The sequence below is a fragment of the Hyalella azteca genome, unplaced genomic scaffold (genome assembly GCF_000764305.2).
Source record: "Hyalella azteca isolate HAZT.00-mixed unplaced genomic scaffold, Hazt_2.0.2 contig17999, whole genome shotgun sequence".
In the NCBI taxonomy this organism is placed as follows: Eukaryota; Metazoa; Arthropoda; class Malacostraca; order Amphipoda; family Hyalellidae; genus Hyalella; species Hyalella azteca.
The window spans coordinates 2877-20567 of record NW_025947757.1 but is presented as its reverse complement, the minus strand read 5'-3'; the positions used below and the strand labels follow the sequence as shown (position 1 = coordinate 20567).

The 17691-nt window shown below is 35.6% G+C and overlaps 1 protein-coding gene across 1 annotated transcript; it reads right to left on the bottom strand.

Annotated features, from left to right (window-relative positions):
- Positions 1-16337, bottom strand: LOC108674154 (serine/threonine-protein kinase 3). The gene is made up of 16 exons (XM_018162063.2): positions 16321-16337; positions 14690-14728; positions 14045-14125; positions 13221-13401; positions 12457-12684; positions 11941-12046; positions 11097-11244; positions 10434-10599; positions 9391-9513; positions 8196-8358; positions 5964-6083; positions 5258-5340; positions 4354-4464; positions 3234-3398; positions 2028-2195; positions 1-379 (listed from the first exon to the last, which is right to left on the bottom strand). The coding sequence occupies exons 1-16, from the start codon at positions 16335-16337 to the stop codon at positions 221-223; spliced, it is 2058 nt and encodes a 685-aa protein (XP_018017552.1). The 3' UTR covers positions 1-220.
- Between the last annotated feature and the right edge of the window lie 1354 nt (positions 16338-17691).

Here is a 17691-nt window from a genome sequence, read left to right as displayed (position 1 = left end):
ATAAACATAGCTATCAATAGCTTCTCCTAGCGCTGGTCACTAGGAGAAAAAGGTGATAGGAAATTGGGTTATCGCTTGCCCTGTCAGCTTTGTGATAACTTGTGTATTTAACGCTATAACATAAGCTCGTCTAGTTCTCATGATAATTTGAATAAAATTGAACTTGAAATAAAATTGCAAAGCAAAATAAACACGCTGGTTGCTAGGCAGATGACGGTGATCAGAAGTTGTGTTGTCGCTTGCGCTTGTGGTCCATGGCATCAAGGATAGGTTGTCGCTTGGCCTGGTATCGCTGGCGCAGCTCATCAATTTCTTGCTCCATCTCCTGGTCCAGTCGCCCCATCCGCGCCTCCAGCTCTGCGCGGTTCAGGCCCCGCAACTGAAATAGAAATTCACTTGAAGCAAATAGCTATGAACTTCACTCAGAGCATTGAACAAAACTTTATTCAAAATGAGAGAAAATTTGTCCAAAATGACCGAAACTTTGTTCAAAATGACCGAAACTTTGTCCAAAATGACCGAAACTTTGTCCAAAATGACCGAAACTTTGTCCATAATGGGCGAAATTTTGTCCAAAATGAGCAGAACTTTGTCCAAAATGAGCAGAACTTTGTCCAAAATGAGCAGAACTTTGTCCAAAATGAGCAGAACTTTGTCCAAAATGAGCAAAAGTTTGTCCCATTTGCGATGCATTGTCTGTTCTTGGATGGATCACACCAACCCAGTTCGAGGCGTATGTATATAGTTCAAAGAGGCGTAACAATGCAACGACAGCTCGCTGCTTGTGCTGTGGAAAGTAAAAGTGCCAGTTGATTTTCTGACTGTTGAGTAGTTAGTTAAGATTCAACTTCTCAGCCATTGTGCATGTGAAAAAATAAAAAATGTTAACATACGTACGTTATGCTAAAAAAGATAAATACACCGTACGCTGAAAAACATCAAATACAAAATAAGAAATGGCTGGTGATCTCAACACATACGTATGACTCATTATAAAGAACTTTTTATTTTGATACAGTGTTTCAACAAAAATATATTACCAAGAAACAATGAAAACTGCTACTAATAAATTATAAAAATTGCTCAACATTAGCAACCTACTGAACAATAAATATTTATAAGAAAATGATACAAGAGTAACATAACGAAGGACAATGGATTGAAAAAAAAATTTCTCCAAGAAATAATGAAGACTGCTTAAACCTTAACAACCTACTGAAGAATTAATAGGTACTTATGAGAAAATAAAACGCTATCGACATAACGATGAACAATAGACTAAAAAATTTTTCTTGTCTAAGAAATAACGAAAACTGCTTACTATTAACAACCCACAGAACAATTAGAACTTAAAAGAAATAATAAGATATGAACATAACGAAGAGCAATAGTTTAAAAAATTTCTTGTCTAAGAAATAATGAAAACTGCTTAACATTAACAACCCAATGAACGATCAATACTTATAAGAAAATAATGCGATAACAACTTAACGAAGAGCAGCATTAGATTTAATAAAAATTTCTCGTCTAAGAAATAATGAAAACTGCTTTAACATTAACAATTCACTGAACGATTAATACTTATAAGAAATAATACGATATCAACTCAACGAAGAGCAATAGAATAAAAAATAATTAATTAGAAATAATTTAGGCTGACAAATTCGAAGTTGCCCTCGACGAAGGATCGCTGGAAGCGTATTTTTGTATAGGTAGCGTGTAAAATTTTGTATAGGTAGCGTGTAAAATTTTGTATAGGTAGCGGGTAAAATTTTCTATAGGTAGCGTGTAAAATTTTGTATAGGGAGCGTGTAAAATTTTGTATAGGGAGCGTGTAAAATTTTCTATAGGTAGCGTGTAAAATTTAAAAAGAAAGATTAATTCTAAAGAATGAAGACTGACGAATTCGATCGCCCACGACGAAGGATCGCTGGAAGCGTATTTTTGTATAGGTAGCGTGTAAAATTTAGTTTAGGTAGCGTGTAAAATTTAAAAAGAAAGATTAATTCTGAATAATGAAGACTGACGAATTCGAAATCGCCCTCGACGAAAGATCGCTGGAACTTGGCTTGTTTCTCGTGGGCTTGTGGGAGATGACGGGGGGCGGGGGCGGACGCGGGGAGAGGGGGCGCAGCGCCCTCCAGACCCCCACCAGCGGGGGGCTGGAGCTGGTCCAGCTCCCGAGCCAGCTGGCTCTGTAAAACACGCTTGATTAGTTTCATTACATTTAATTATGATAATTTTAAACATCCAACTATGAAAGATTAGTTTCATTACATTAAATTATGATTATTTTAATCATCCAACTATGGAAGATTAGTTTCATTACATTTAATTATGATACTCTTAATCATTCAACTGTGAAAATCCGTTTAATCATGACGTTTTCTTTTTCATCCAACAATGAAAATAAATAACATCATGACACTTTTTCGTGCAACTATGAAATTCCGTACACTCACATGTACATTGAAAACTACCATTTTTACAGGGTAACTTGTCTATTACGGGGTAATTTATATTCCCTATGTCGCATGTCCAGTTGAAAACTACCAATTTGTATGGGGTAACTTGTCTATTACAGGGTAATTTATATTCCCTATGTCGCATGTCCCGTTGAAAAGTACCAATTTGCATAGGGTAACTTTTGGTAATTTATATTCCATATGTCGCATGTCCAGTTTAAATCGACCAATTTGTATAGGGTAACTTTTCTGTCACAGGGTAATTTACATTCCCTATGTTTCATGTCCCGTTGAAAACTACCAATTTGTATAGGGTAACTCTTCTATTACAGGATAACTTATATTCCCTATATCGCATGTCTAGTTGAAAACTACCACTTTGTATAGGGTAACTTTTCTATCACAAGGTAATTTATAATCCCTATGTCGCATGTCCCGTTGAAAACTACAATTTTTTACAGGGTAACTATTCTATTACAGGGTAATTTATATTCCCTATGTCGCATGTCCAGCTGAAAACAACCATTTTGTATAGGGTAACTTTTCTATCACAGGGTAATTTATATTCCCTATGTCGCATGTCAAGTTGAAAACTACCATTTTGTATAGGGTAACTTTTCTATCACAGGGTAATTTATAATCCCTATGTCGCATGTCCAGTTGAAAACGACCATTTTTTATAGGGTAACTTGTCTATCACAGGGTAATTTATATTCCGTAAATAAGGATCAAGGAACCTCGAAAAGGATTACCTAAGGATTAACGTACCTCGAAAAGTTTCTGCTCCTGTGGTGAGAGTTCCTTGGGCTGACTGGAGGCACCACAGTTTGGTGATGTGTAGACGGTGGTGCCGTACTGTGGTGGTGCTTGTAGTCCTTGTGGTGAACCTGGCGTCACCACCGGTGATGATGGTGCTAGTCGTGCATCACTCACCTGCACAAATGAAATACTTATTAAAAACTGTTGAACGGAAGTTCAGCCAAAAAAATTCGTTAAGAATTCAGTGGGCTGGAAGTTCAGCCCCGAAAAAATCGTTATAAATGCCCGAAAAAATCGTTATAAATGCCAAAAAAATCGTTATAAATGTCCAAAAAATTCGTTATAAATTTAGTGGGCTGGAAGTTCAGCCCAAAAAAAAAATTCGTTATAAATGCCCAAAAAATTCGTTATAAATTCAGTGGGCTGGAAGTTCAGCCAAAAAAATTCGCTATGAACACAGTGTGCTGGAAGTTCAGCCCAAAAAAATTAGTTATAAATGCCCAAAAATATTCGTTATAAATTCAGTGAACTGGAAGTTCGGCACAAATAAAATTCGTTATAAATTCAGGGGCCTGGAAGTTCAGTACAAACAGAATCCATTATGAACTTATTTGACTGGAGGTTGACACGATTATAGGAATGATGCAAGCTCATACATAAATGACTTACCAAGACAGCAGAGTCAAGTCTCAAGTATACTTATCACAAAATCTTAATCAAGCACTTCCATAAAATAATATAATACGATACATTTATAACGTTACACGCTGGCGACCGCATTAAATGTAATTCAGACACGACTGGAAATTAACCATCTAAATTCATACAGCGACTGTCATGCATCATGATGTACAATCAGACTTGCGGGTACCTGAACTTACATCCACGGCTAATTTTCCAAGTATAAATTAGTGAAGAAAACGGCTAATTTATCGGGCATAAATTAGGGAAGAAAACGGCTAATTTTCCGGGTATAAATTAGGGAAGAAAACGGCTAATTTTCCGAGCATAAATTAGGGAGATACTCAATGCAGACCCTGAATTAGGGAGATACTCAATGCAGACCCTGAATTAAGGAGATATTCAATGCAGACCCTGAATTAGGGAGATACTCAATGCAGACCCAGACCTGAGCGAGGAGGTTGGGTCTGGCGGTGTCGCTGTGAGGCAGCAGGGTCGGGAGGAGGGGGCTGCTGGGGGACACGTCGTCATGAGGGCCTCCCTTACCAGCCTCCCGCTCCTGCAAACAAACTTACTATTATTATTAGTATTAATACAACTTTTATTATAATACCATGAAGCTATAATCGTGACGACTGGAAGGCATGGGCACTTATTCGTCCGACAATCATACCTAACCTATTCATCTACATCATCGTAGATAGTACCTAACCTATTTATAAACCTAAACCTAATACCTATATATACCTAACCAATTTTTAATGTCATCATAGATGCCTAAACTATTTACCTATATACCTAAACCTATTTATGCCTAACCTATTTCTACGTTATCTTAGATAACGTAACCTATATCTACATCTGTTGCCAGCCTTGTCACGAGCTCAGTTGCTGGCTGATGGCTCCTTGCTAAAAGTCAACACGTCAAATGTACCACGACAAGCCACAATATAGAGAATATAATTGACTGAAATGTCTTTCATTAACTTTTAATGAAATAAATAAATTGACTATCGCCTTGACTATCTGGGACATTTGTATGATAAGCTGGTCCCATAACTTATTGGAAATTAGTGTAAACAATATTAAAAACCGACGAAGAGCGAACTGGGAAGCATTCTTCACACTAAAAATCTGCAGTAAAAAAAAGGCAGGATAGGCTGCTGAAGGCGAATCTCCAGTAAAAAGAAATCAGGGAAGGTTATAGGTGAAGGCAAATCTCCAGTACAAAGGTAAGGAAGTCTGCCGGTGAAGGCAAATCTCCAGTAAAAAGAAGGCAGGGGAGGCTGCAGGTGAAGGCAAATCTCCAGTTAAAAGAAGGCAGGGGAGGCTGCAGGTGAAGGCCAGCGTACCTTCTTCTGCTGCTCCTTCTTATCAAAGTGGTCGAGGAACAGCGGCCTGTACTTGCGACTCTCACCGGGCGCTGTGTCGTGTCCTGAAAATAAATGCCATTAAATATTAATAAAAACCTATTAAAATTATCAGTCAAAATGAATTCAGTATCAATATTATCACTATTCATAATTTCCGTAAGTATTAGCAAACTTTTACATCACAATGACGGAAACTGAAGGGTGGATATATAGGAGAAATTATAGCAGCTATTTATCTTAGGTGTAAAATTCTGCTTTATAATATACAATTTTTGACACATTGCTATCAGCTTGTTAACAGAAAAGCTGATAAGAAACTAAACGATTTTTACCGAAATTTAATACAATTAAACTTACACTTCCCATTGCGCAATCATTCTGTTGCTATTAAGGAAATTCAAGATATACCGTAACTACAACTATTAATAGAAAAATTTCAAACCCGTTAATATATCACTTAGAGTTGACAATTTTGTTTGAAGTTCACTTTTCAAAAATGGAACCATAAATTGCAGTAAAACTCCGTACTATTCACGGTGGAGCCTCTCAGTTAATTTAAGAGTTACTTGGAGAATTTGGGTTAAATTTAACCTTTCAAAATAGGAAACATTAAATTTCTTTAAAAGGACAGTACTTTTCATAAATGAAATATTTAAATGAAATAAATAAACAAAAAGCGACGCACTTTTCATGGTGGAGTCCTCATCTTCATCCTCAGGGTCCGAGTTGATGACCATTGTTCCGAGGTCCTGCCCCAGCGTCGAGCCAGAGTCGTCCTGGGCGTCTCCATTCTTCGTCAACGTGCCTGAGATCAATACCAACTCTTCAGATTTGAATAACAAACATGAATGAAAAAAACATGCTGTGGTGCATGAATGAAAACATGATGTGATGTATGAATGAAAAAATGCTGTGATGCATTAATGAAAAAATGTTGTGATACATTAATGAAAAAATGTTGTGATACTGTGATACATGAATGAAACCATACTGTTATGTATGAATGAAACCATAGGTATTGTGATGCATGAATGAAAAAATACTTTGGTGTATGAATGAAAACATGTTGTGATGCATGGATGAAAAATGCTGTGGGGCATGAATGAAAACATACTGTGATGCATGAATGAAAAAATGATGTGATGCATGAATGAAAAAATGCTGTGATGTATGAATGAAAACATGCAGTGGTGCATGAATGAAGATATGCTGTGGTGCATGAATGAAAAAATGCTGTGATGCATGAATGAAGATGTGCTGTGGTGCATGAATGAAGATGTACTGTGAAGCCTCAATGAAAAAATGCTGTGATGCATGAATGAAAACATATACTAGTACGGCATATTGTGTGATGCCCCGACCAAAATGGCCCCCATGATAACCCCGACCAAGGTAGCTCATTGGTTACAGATTAGAGTACCTACCAAGATTAGAGTAGTGAGTTGCAGGTTCGAAAACATGGCAGGCTGTAAAAATTCTATGTCTAGAATCAGAGACAGACCATATTTAGCCAATTCAACGGCGCCACCACTATATATAAGGACAACACACTGTGATGTAGAGTTGAAAACATACTGTGTTGATTGAATGAATTGTTCAACAGTATGAATTAGAAACGAACCTGCCCAAAAAATATTTAATTGATAACATGGAATCGAGGGATATTATTCGAGTTTTGAAAAATGTAGGGATTTTTGATGAGCGCGAAAAAATTCAAGGTATGTAAAATCTTTTACCAATATCGAGAGTATAAAATATATTTTTTTTAATATAGAAGACAATATTGGAGAAATTCGACGGATGTTCATGAAAATGTCGACTTCAGGAATTCATTGGCAATCAGCAAGCAGCTCAAATTAAAGCAATGAAAATCTATCAAGGACATGAAATACTTACCAAAAAATAGGAAAAGACATAAAGACTTCAGCAGAAACAATGAAAATTACTCAGTAAGGTCATACATACTCTAAATAATCGACCAAGGTAATAAGTTCTCAAATAACTAATCGAGGAAATAATTGATCAAGGAAATAATTGATCAAGGAAATAGTTGATCAAAGAAATAATTGATCAAGGAAATAATTGATCAAGCAAATAATTGATCAAAGAAATAATTGATCAAGGAAATAATTTATCAAGGAAATAATTGATCAAGCAAATAGTTGATCAAGGAAATAATTAATCAAGCAAATAATTGATCAAAGAAATAATTGATCAAGGAAATAATTTATCAAGGAAATAATTGATCAAAGAAATAATTGACCAAGGCAATAAATTCTAAAAAAAAACGACCAAGGAATCAATTGCTCTCAAATAACCGACCATAATAAACATTCAAATAAGCGACCAGGGGCCATACTTTCAAAACTCGCTAAGTGAACGTAAGTACTTACGCTCTATTTTCTTGTCTATGATTGGTGGATTTTGCTTGAAAGACGTCAATGATTGGCTGATGAACTTACGATCTCTTAACTTTTTTGAAGGTACAGGTCCAGAACAATAAATATTCCAATAACCGACAAAGACAATAAATATTCAACCGACCAAGGCAATAAATATTCAACCAACCAAGGCAATAAATATTAAACCGACCATGACAATACATATTCAAACAAGCGACCAGGCTATCAACAATTATATTTCGATGCGTTAGTACCACCTCCTCTGTCGTCCTGATGGATTCAAATGAGCGACCAGACAATAAATACCTATACAAATAAGCGACCAGACAATCAATATCTATACAGATTTCTATGTGCTGGTACCTCCTCTGTCGTCCTGATGGTAGTGCGTGGCACCAAAACAATAAATATTCAAACAACCGACCAAGCATTAAATATTCATATAACCGACCATAATAAACATTCAAACAACCGACCAGGCCGTCAATAAACATATTTCTTAGCGTTAGTACCACCTCCTCTGTCGTCCTGATGGTAGTGTGTGGCACCATGTCTGGGAGGCACCAGAGTGCCACCAGCCTCCTTCAGAGTGCCGTCTTGTGCGTCAGGTTTGAGCGTCGCCTCGATGCTGCTGTAGCGAACCATCGTGTTGCAGTCTACGTCGTCCTCCTCCCCGCTCTGCACATAGAATTTCCTTTAAATAATTCATTTACTTAAATATTTATTACATATTTCAAATTATTATTATTATTCTTATTTATTATATTTAAATATTCCTCTTATTTTATATAAAGGAGCTCAGTTTTTAGGCGGCAATCTTCAATACCTGCGCAATTTCTCACGTTTTCTTACATTCAAACTCAGTTTTCGTTTTTTCCTAGACACTTATGATTTTCTTAGAATGTTCCTTGCAAAAGTTCAACATTAGTTTCATCTTTATTTGTAATTCAACTCCATCTCTGCAGAAATATTTCAAGAAGGCATCGATTTTGCATCAGATGAGGAAAAAGTGCCTAGAAAGAACACATTTCGAGTTTGGATAACAAATTCCATCTCCTTCATCAAGCTGGACAAGAAGCAATAAATTTTTCTAATGATGATCTAAAAGTGCAAAAAATGTAGTAAGTGAGACAAGGAGAAAAACTGAAATAGAAAATTAAACCAATATTCTTGCTGTGCAAATGTGTTCAAGGTTGGACAATTGTAATAGGAGAACGAATCTCATTAATTATGACTCTGAATACGTACAATGTACCTCTGATTAATGAGTTATAATGATTCATTTGATTATTATTGTCACTTCAGGGTAAAACAAATCATTGCACATAATGAAGAGAATGACAGAAAGATCCAAACAGGAAATGTAGCATTACAAATGTAGTCTATACAAACATATGTAGATTATTTGACAGCATAAAATGGCAGAATTCGTTCAATTACACAAGACTTACGGTATCTCGTGTAATCTAGCTACAAAATATTCATTTTGAGTAAGTTGAAAATGGATCTTTTAACATTCGAAAAGTTGTTAATAAAAATAAATATCTTTGCTAACCTGCATTTCAGTCACACAACAACGAAAAAACAATCTCGACTTACAGGAAAAACGAGCAATAAAATTATTTTCGAAATGCTTTCTCCGGTTACCAATCAAACTGTAATAATTTTATGATAGATCAATAATATTATAAAATCAGTAATCAAACTCACGGGCATTTGTACGGGCGTGTGATGCATGTGGTTATGGTAGTTATTTATACCCTCTTTATTGCTGCTGCTGTTGCTGCTGCAGCTGTTCAGAGACAGGCTGACAGGGCCCATGTTTCTGTTGCCCTGTGAAATAAAAGTAGGTGTAAGTTAAGGATTAATATGTAATAATTATATTAAAAATTGAAAACTCTGTAAGAATTTTATTACTGTATAGATCTTCTTTCCCATGATTAGCTCTTGACTCGAAGCAGCTAGGCCTATTTAAATGACAAAGCTAGGCATAATATTATGCATAATATCATCCATCATCTTGGTACGTGGTTAGACACTGTCTGGCGTGATAGTCAACAAGGACATATTCGACACAGAGATGCAAAATGATATAGAGTTGTTGGACAATTAACATAAATAAATAAAAAGCTGTTCTTTATTTTGTGGAATACATTTATAAACTTTAATCCATTACGGACAGGAAGATTTGTGAGATTTAAAAAGTAGGTAAACATTGGGTTCTCCTCCACTGAACATAGCAATAAATAATACGCTGACTGACGAGCGTGTTTGGCAGCCCTGTTGCTGTTTTAAGGTTGTCGTACACTAGACATAGCAATAAACAATAGGGAGCCTGACGTACGTGTCTGGCAGCACTGAGCTGTTATGAACAACAGGTGTCGTACACTAAACATAGCAATAAACAATATGCTGCCTGACGTACGTGTCTGGCGGCACTGAGCTGTTATGAACAACAAGTTGTCGTACACTAAACACAGCAATAAACAATATGCTGCCTGACGTACGTGTCTGGCGGCACTGAGCTGTTATGAACAACAAGTTATCGTACACTAGACACAGCAATAAACAATATGCTGCCTGACGTACGTGTCTGGCGGCACTGAGCTGTTATGAACAACAGGTTGTCGTACACAAAACACAGCAATAAACAATAGGCTGCCTGCCGTACGTGTCTGGCAGCACTGAGCTGTTATGAACAACAGGTTGTCGTACACTAAACATAGCAGTAAACAATAGGCTGCCTGACGTACGTGTCTGGCGGCATTGAGCTGTTTGCTTGCGAGTTGTCTGTCCCTGAGGGCCCTGGCCTCCTCGATGATGGGCCTGAGGACGGTGGGAGGCTTGGCCGCCAGGATGAAGGGATGCTGCAGTAATTCCGTCGCGGTCGCTCGCTCCTCAGGGTTCTTTACTAAACATCTGGCAAGAGGAACGATATTAATTTGCAAAATTATTATTACTATTATCAGGATGCCACTTATAAGTCACGATACAGGATTATTTTATAGACTAGTTGACTGCATCATCCATCAATTTACCTTGAAACAGTCAATAAAGTCAGGCTGCCATTTATCAGTGATGATACAGGATTATTCTACTAGTTGACTGCATGACTGCATCTTTCATCAATTTACCTTGAAACAAAGTCAATAAAGTCTGGATGCCACTTATCAGTCATGATACAGGATTATTCCATAGACTAGTTGACTGCATCTTTCATCACTTTACCTTGAAACAAAGTCAATAAAGTCAGGCTGCCAATTATCAGTCATGATACAGGATTATTCTATAGACTAGTTGACTGCATCTTTCATCACTTTACCTTGAAACAAAGTCAATAAAGTCAGGCTGCCAATTATCAGTCATGATACAGGATTATTCTATAGACTAGTTGACTGCATCTTTCATCACTTTACCTTGAAACAAAGTCAATGAAGTCAGGCTGCCACTTGTCGGGCTCCCGGAATGACGGGGGAGGTTTGGTGGGGATCATGAAGATGGCGCGCATGGGGTGGATGTCGCCATAGGGTGGCTTGCCCTCAGCCATCTCCAGGGCAGTAATGCCTGCAAATATATTCATTGACATGTAGGTAATGGATGTATTGATTGTAATTTTAATTGAATTTATAATTTAAGGCTCACGTTTGTTGTGTCATGTTGATTGACATGTAATTGACATATTTATTAACATTTAAATTACTAATTGATTAAGATGTTATTGACTCATTGGTCGAGATATACCTACCTAATGGACAAATTGACTGACATGAAATTGGCATATGGTATTTATTAAAATTTAAATTACAAACTGATTAAGATGTAATTGACTCATTGATTAAAATATTAAAGACAAATTGATTAACACGTAAATGATATACTGGTTAACACATAAATTACATGATGCTTGACATGTAAATGACATGTTGATGAATGTGCAAAGGACTTATTGGTTGATATGAAAATGACTTAATAGGTAATCAGAGGGACGTTTGTTTGATGCACAAGCCATGTCTGTCTAATTATCCTAAAAATACTGATAACAATAATTTAATTGAGATAAATTAATTTTTTTAGCATTCAATCTCAACCTGACAGCAATTTTACAGATGGGCACATAAAAACAAGATTGGAATTTACCTATGTTAATTCATCTATCATAAGAATCAAAATAAATTTGAAACCTGACTCTTGATTGATTTACACAAATTAGCTATCACGATTCAGTTTAGGTATAAATATATTTATAAAATAAGTCATTACCTAAACTCCAAATGTCTGCTACGCAATCATAGCCAATTTCTTGTATGACCTCCGGTGCCATCCAGAATGGTGTTCCAATAACAGTGTTTCGTTTTGCCATTGTGTCCTGTGATAAAAAGATTTCAGTCCTGAATAAAGTTAGTCAATTATGGTAACATTTATAAATTCAATGAATACACAGATGTGCATATAGGTACATGGAATCGACATATTTTACACACACACATAGGCATATAGAGGGTTAAATGGTAACATCAAAAACAGTTATAAATCAGAAGCAATTTGTATTTTGAAATGAAAGCAAGAACAAAATTTGGAGTTGGGAAGCTAAGAGCACCAGAGAATAATATACCTACCTAGCTTCTTCAATTAAACTTCTTCTTACTTGGTGTAATTTCATGGATTGCAACCCACTTTTCTTTTAGAAAACATTTTCTTATAAGTCAATAGAAAAATTTGAGTGTGATCAGGCAAAAATGTTCCTCAAAAAAAAAAAAAAGGCCAAATGTTACTCACAGACAACTGCCCCGCCACTCCAAAGTCAGCCAGTTTAGCATGACCCTGAGAATTGAGGAGTATATTCCCGGCTTTGATATCCCTGTGTATTTTTCTTCTTATATGAAGATACTCAAGTCCGTGTAGAGTTGCTAACACAACGGCACTAATTTCCACTTCTGTTAACGTCTTTTTCCGGAGCTTCATAATATCCGAGACTGATCCAGCACCACAATATTCCATGACAATCTGTAAATCATTCAATAGGTTTTAAGATTCACAAGAAATGAAAAAATATAGACATTAGAAGCAGATGGAAAGTTCAAAAATTCAAGGAACTGTTGGGAACAAGATGGTGACACATGTTTAATGAAGTTTAGATAACATTGAAGAATAATATTTTTTCTGGTTTGCTGTAATGAAAGTCATACTGCAGCAGTACGTAGCAATCAAGGTCACAAATGATAGAGAGGCTGTTTGTAGGCTTCAATGAAGCAATTAAGTTTTAATCTTACTTATTTAGCTTTGCAGCTTCACTGACCATCAAATAACTGTAAGAAATATTAAATGATAAAGATGAAAAATGTCTTCTAATAAATGGTACAGTGAATATGAACAAGGATAAGCAATTTTTTATTTTCTGAACCACAATTTCATAAAAATGCAATTTATAGTAAATGAGCTTAGCTCCATAGAAGAACATACAGTACTTCTTAAAACATTTTAGATGAATGTACATTGAAATAAATTCATGTAAATGTTACAGTGTACAAGCACTTACGTACCCATAAATCAGAGTCCTTGAAATATGATCCGTAATATTTGACAACATATGGAGAATCGCATTGCTGCATGATAGAAATTTCCTTGATGATTTCTTGTAAGTCAGTGTCAATTGGCACCTGCTTTATGGCTAAAACCTGTCCACTCTCTTTGTGAAGAGCTTTGAAGACTGATCCATATGACCTGTTCACAAAAACACATAGCATGATTACATAAAATGTGTAAAAAACTATTAGCTGCAATAAAGTTGATAGAGTAGTAGCAGCAATATATTTCTTCACATGACTTTTGCTACCCGAACTGAAATACATATGCCATGACAGTAAACTCTAGAAATAAAAGGACCTAAAAAAGATAATTTTACATAAGCATAGACATTTTATTGCTAAATACGGAGTGCAACAATAAATGAGATATCTACCTAATTGATCAAATAATTAAATATGTACCAGTATACCACAAACATGAACAACTTAATAAGAGAATTTCAAAACATCTGTAAGAGACAGTATTAATCTTATTTATTTTATTTTTTTAATTTTCAATGATGAAGGGGAGACATTGAGGACAAGATTGAAATAAATTCTATCACAATCAAAAGTAAATTTAATTATCAAGTCAATTTTAATGTAACAAGAAATCTGTGTTCAAAATTTGGTGGATAGAGACACAATCATTATAAGCTGGAATTGCATAATAAAAAACCTAATTTACAACTCATAATTATTTCAGATATTCTTCAAGACTAAAGAACTCAACTCTTCACAGCTAAATTGTATTGCTATATATTAACTGTATTCATTGTTGATCAAGTGGCATTACTTACCCTTCTCCCAATTTACAAATGATATCAAACACTTCCTCTGGCTGCCGCATGAGAGACTCCTCGCTGAGCTTAACCAACTCTCTGTAAAAAAACATAATTTAAAAAAACAATAAAATAGTCTCCATAATAATAAAATAGGCTCTATAGTGGGGGTTTCTTATAAAAATGAGACCGGGGAACCACAACAACAACAATAATAAAATAGTTAGGTACTACCGGTACCGTACCTTTTGTAACACAGCCTACACAGGCTACACATGAGATATCATGTTTCGATGTTTGATTAAATCCATGTTTAATCTTTGAAAATGTTGTCTGTGGAATTTTTTGTACAACCTATTTTTATGAATGTAGCAATCGGAGGCAGTACATATGATGAAAAAATTTTCATTATTCTACAGGTGGTGATTTTATCAATCCAACCTTTACATCTCCATATTCAAGGCTGAAATTAAAAAATAAAGACTGTAAGGATTTGTTACAATATATTTTATGTTTGTCACATAACAGACGTAAAAATTTTAATGTAAAAAATACACAAAAATACTAATAAAAAGTTTGCAACCTCACATTTTTGAAATTTCACAAGCAATATATTAAAAAATATTTAAAATATATTAATTAAAAATATGATACATCACTTACCCATTTTCATTCTGCTCCTCACTGTGCTTGAAGATTTCACTGAAAAATCAAATGAATTTAATTATTAACTTAAAACAAGAAGTAGAAAATTCATGATACTGGTACTTGATACATTGTGCTGTGATCTTGCTATACTTATAAGAGATGTTAATGATAATAGTTACAATTAAAAGTATTCAACTCAAGAAATCAGTACCATCAAATGGGGTAATAAGGGACTGGCAGGGTAAATCAGGACAGTCCTCCATCATAGCATAAAAATGTTACTGTCCAACGGGGAAATAAGGGAGGGGTGGGTAAATCGGAACAATCGTCCCACATTTCACAGAAATGTTACAGCAGTTAAACTAATCAATTAAGGGGAGCGTCTAGGGTAAAATTTATCTCGGCTATTTACGAACGGATCACTCTGAAACTTGGTACCGTAAAATGGGGTAACTTAGACCACTTTTTTTTCTATAAATGATGCCATTTTTTTACTAGCTAAATTAAACTTGAATTGAAACATGCAAAATACAGATCTATACTCTAGCTTCACTCACCATAAATTGCTGGCTCCTGCCTTTCATAGTCTTTATGTAATTTCAAAAAAAGTGATGGTCTTTGTTACCCCAGCTCTTGGGGTAACTTAGACCGGGTGGTAAAATCAATTATATTTTTTGGTAAAATAACTCTAAATAACTCCAGGTTTTGGTTAATGGTATATGTCTCATTGTTGTAGCTTAAAAACTCTAGGAGGAGATAGGTTTGCAGTGACAATAAGTTAACTTTTCAGTAGAGCCCGTCAAAGTCCCGTGCGCATCGGAATAGGCACTCAATGTAGCAAGGATACAAAACTAAACATTACTGGAGCTTGATTCCAGTCAAGGATGGTGGGAGCGACTGCATGCACACCTCCTCATATGACGCTAGGCGGGTAACTAAGGTGCACTTCAAGCAGACACTCTATTTAAAGTGCTCGCAGCGAATTTCCTCCCATTCTATTTGTTAAAGAACTACCTCACCCCCCTCCCTTTCATGATCTGTCGTGAACGCATAAATCAACGTACAGAGATGGTTTTGGTACCGTTGGATAGATCAGAATGTCAGCTTTAAGACGAGATTAAAAACCAGAAAAGCCGAAATCCAAAATTTTACCCTAGACGCTCCCCTTAATGCAAAACTAGAAATAGTGGCATAAAGTCCAACATTTTTACTATCCATTGTTAGGGAATTAGAATTTAGTATGTTATAATTTTGTATTTTTGTAATTTTAGTTTTCAGTTTAGAAATGCGGAAGTTAGATTTGTAGGCTTTAGTCCGTCCTGGTCAGTCCCGCATGTGAACCCACAGTGTCAAGGTGTGTTTTAACTTTGTTATTTGTTTGTTCATGTGTTTTACATTTTCTGATTATTCCGAGATGTTCTTTATTCTGTTATATTCTGTAAAGTTAGATTAGATTATTCATGAGAAGGTTTGTTCATACTTTGTCTTTTGTTCGTTTATTTGTTACTTAGGTTATTTATTTTGTTCTTTTTCTTTAGGAGAGTTTTTGAAACTACAGATTTCAAGAGAGTGGTTTCGGAAGTGTCTTCCATTGCAAGCCTTTGTTGGGGTCCACGTTAAAGTACTATAAGTACGGCTGGACGAACCTGGGTGACCCCAGCATAATTGGTGCCGTAGCAAGAAGCAAAAATTAAGAAATCATTCATTTGCAATCTCTAAAAAATCCATGAAAAAATGTGTGAAAAGTGAAAAAAAGTGAAAAGTACCTCTGCTATGGTCTGCAGCAAAAAAAAAAAAAGATTCAGTGTATAAAAAAAATTTGCATACCCTCCAATGGGGTAATAAGGGACGGTTTAGAGCATTTTTTTGTTAATAACTTCTTACCGTGAAATATTTCATAAACACATTTGGTCTCATTTTAAAGCTCTTTGCAAGAACTACCTACCGTCAACCAGGGCTACGTACTTGGGATGGGCGGGGTAACTCAGGACAGTCCTCCAACACAGCTTAAGACTGTTTTAGTAGCAAAACTAATTGGAATATTGCAAAACTAAATTTAGTGACATAAACATCAACATTTTTCCTACCGGTATCTATGTAGTATAAAGGAAGTTCAAAAATACTACATTTACTAGCTTTGAAAAATTCATGAAAAAAATGGTGAAAAACAATATTTTGAAAAGTTACTTCTGCTAAGGTTTGTAGTAAAAACAATATTCACCATGTTTTTACCAAATTTTACTTACATAAAAGTTGCACCCAGGTGTCGGCTTGAAAACGTAATTGACAGATTTTGCCTATCTCATTCCAAAAAAAATGGTGGTCATTTCGGCACGGCGGGGCTACTCGGGACACCCCCCCCCAGGGCTATTTGGGACACCCCCAAAAACCAAATTTCAGTAGAACCTCAGTTAGCAAAGGCTCCAGTTAAGAAAAAAATTGATTAAAAACAAAGAATATTGATTACATTTACCTTGCTCAGCAAAAAAAATTTCACCTATCAAAAAATTAGTGCATCATCAGTCATCACAAAATTGTGCATAGAATGTCATATATATATAGAATTGTGCACCAGGCATCATAGAATGAAAAGTAATTGACCTAAACTATGATTTATTTCTCCAAAACATACGATTGTTGTCAACTTGTCACTAAAACATTCCTTTCTGTTTCAGGTATGTTTTTCACGATCTTTTTTTATACCATCAACCGGGGCTACTACTCGGGACGATTTTGAACGTCTTTCATTCATAACTTCTTACCATGAAACATTTCATAAACAAGTTTAACCTCATTTCAAAGCTCTTTGCAAGGGCTATCACATGGCTTTTCCAAAAAAATTCCATATGCTATTCGTAAGGTGCCAGAAGCAAAAAAAGAGTGTTTCGAGTAGCCCGTTCGACGGGGCTACTCGGGACACTTGGAGTAAAACTTCATTTTAAAACATTTGAAGCATGCAGAGTGTACTCATCCATTACTAACAGTACTCTGAAGTCCTCCTCTTTCATTGTAGATGA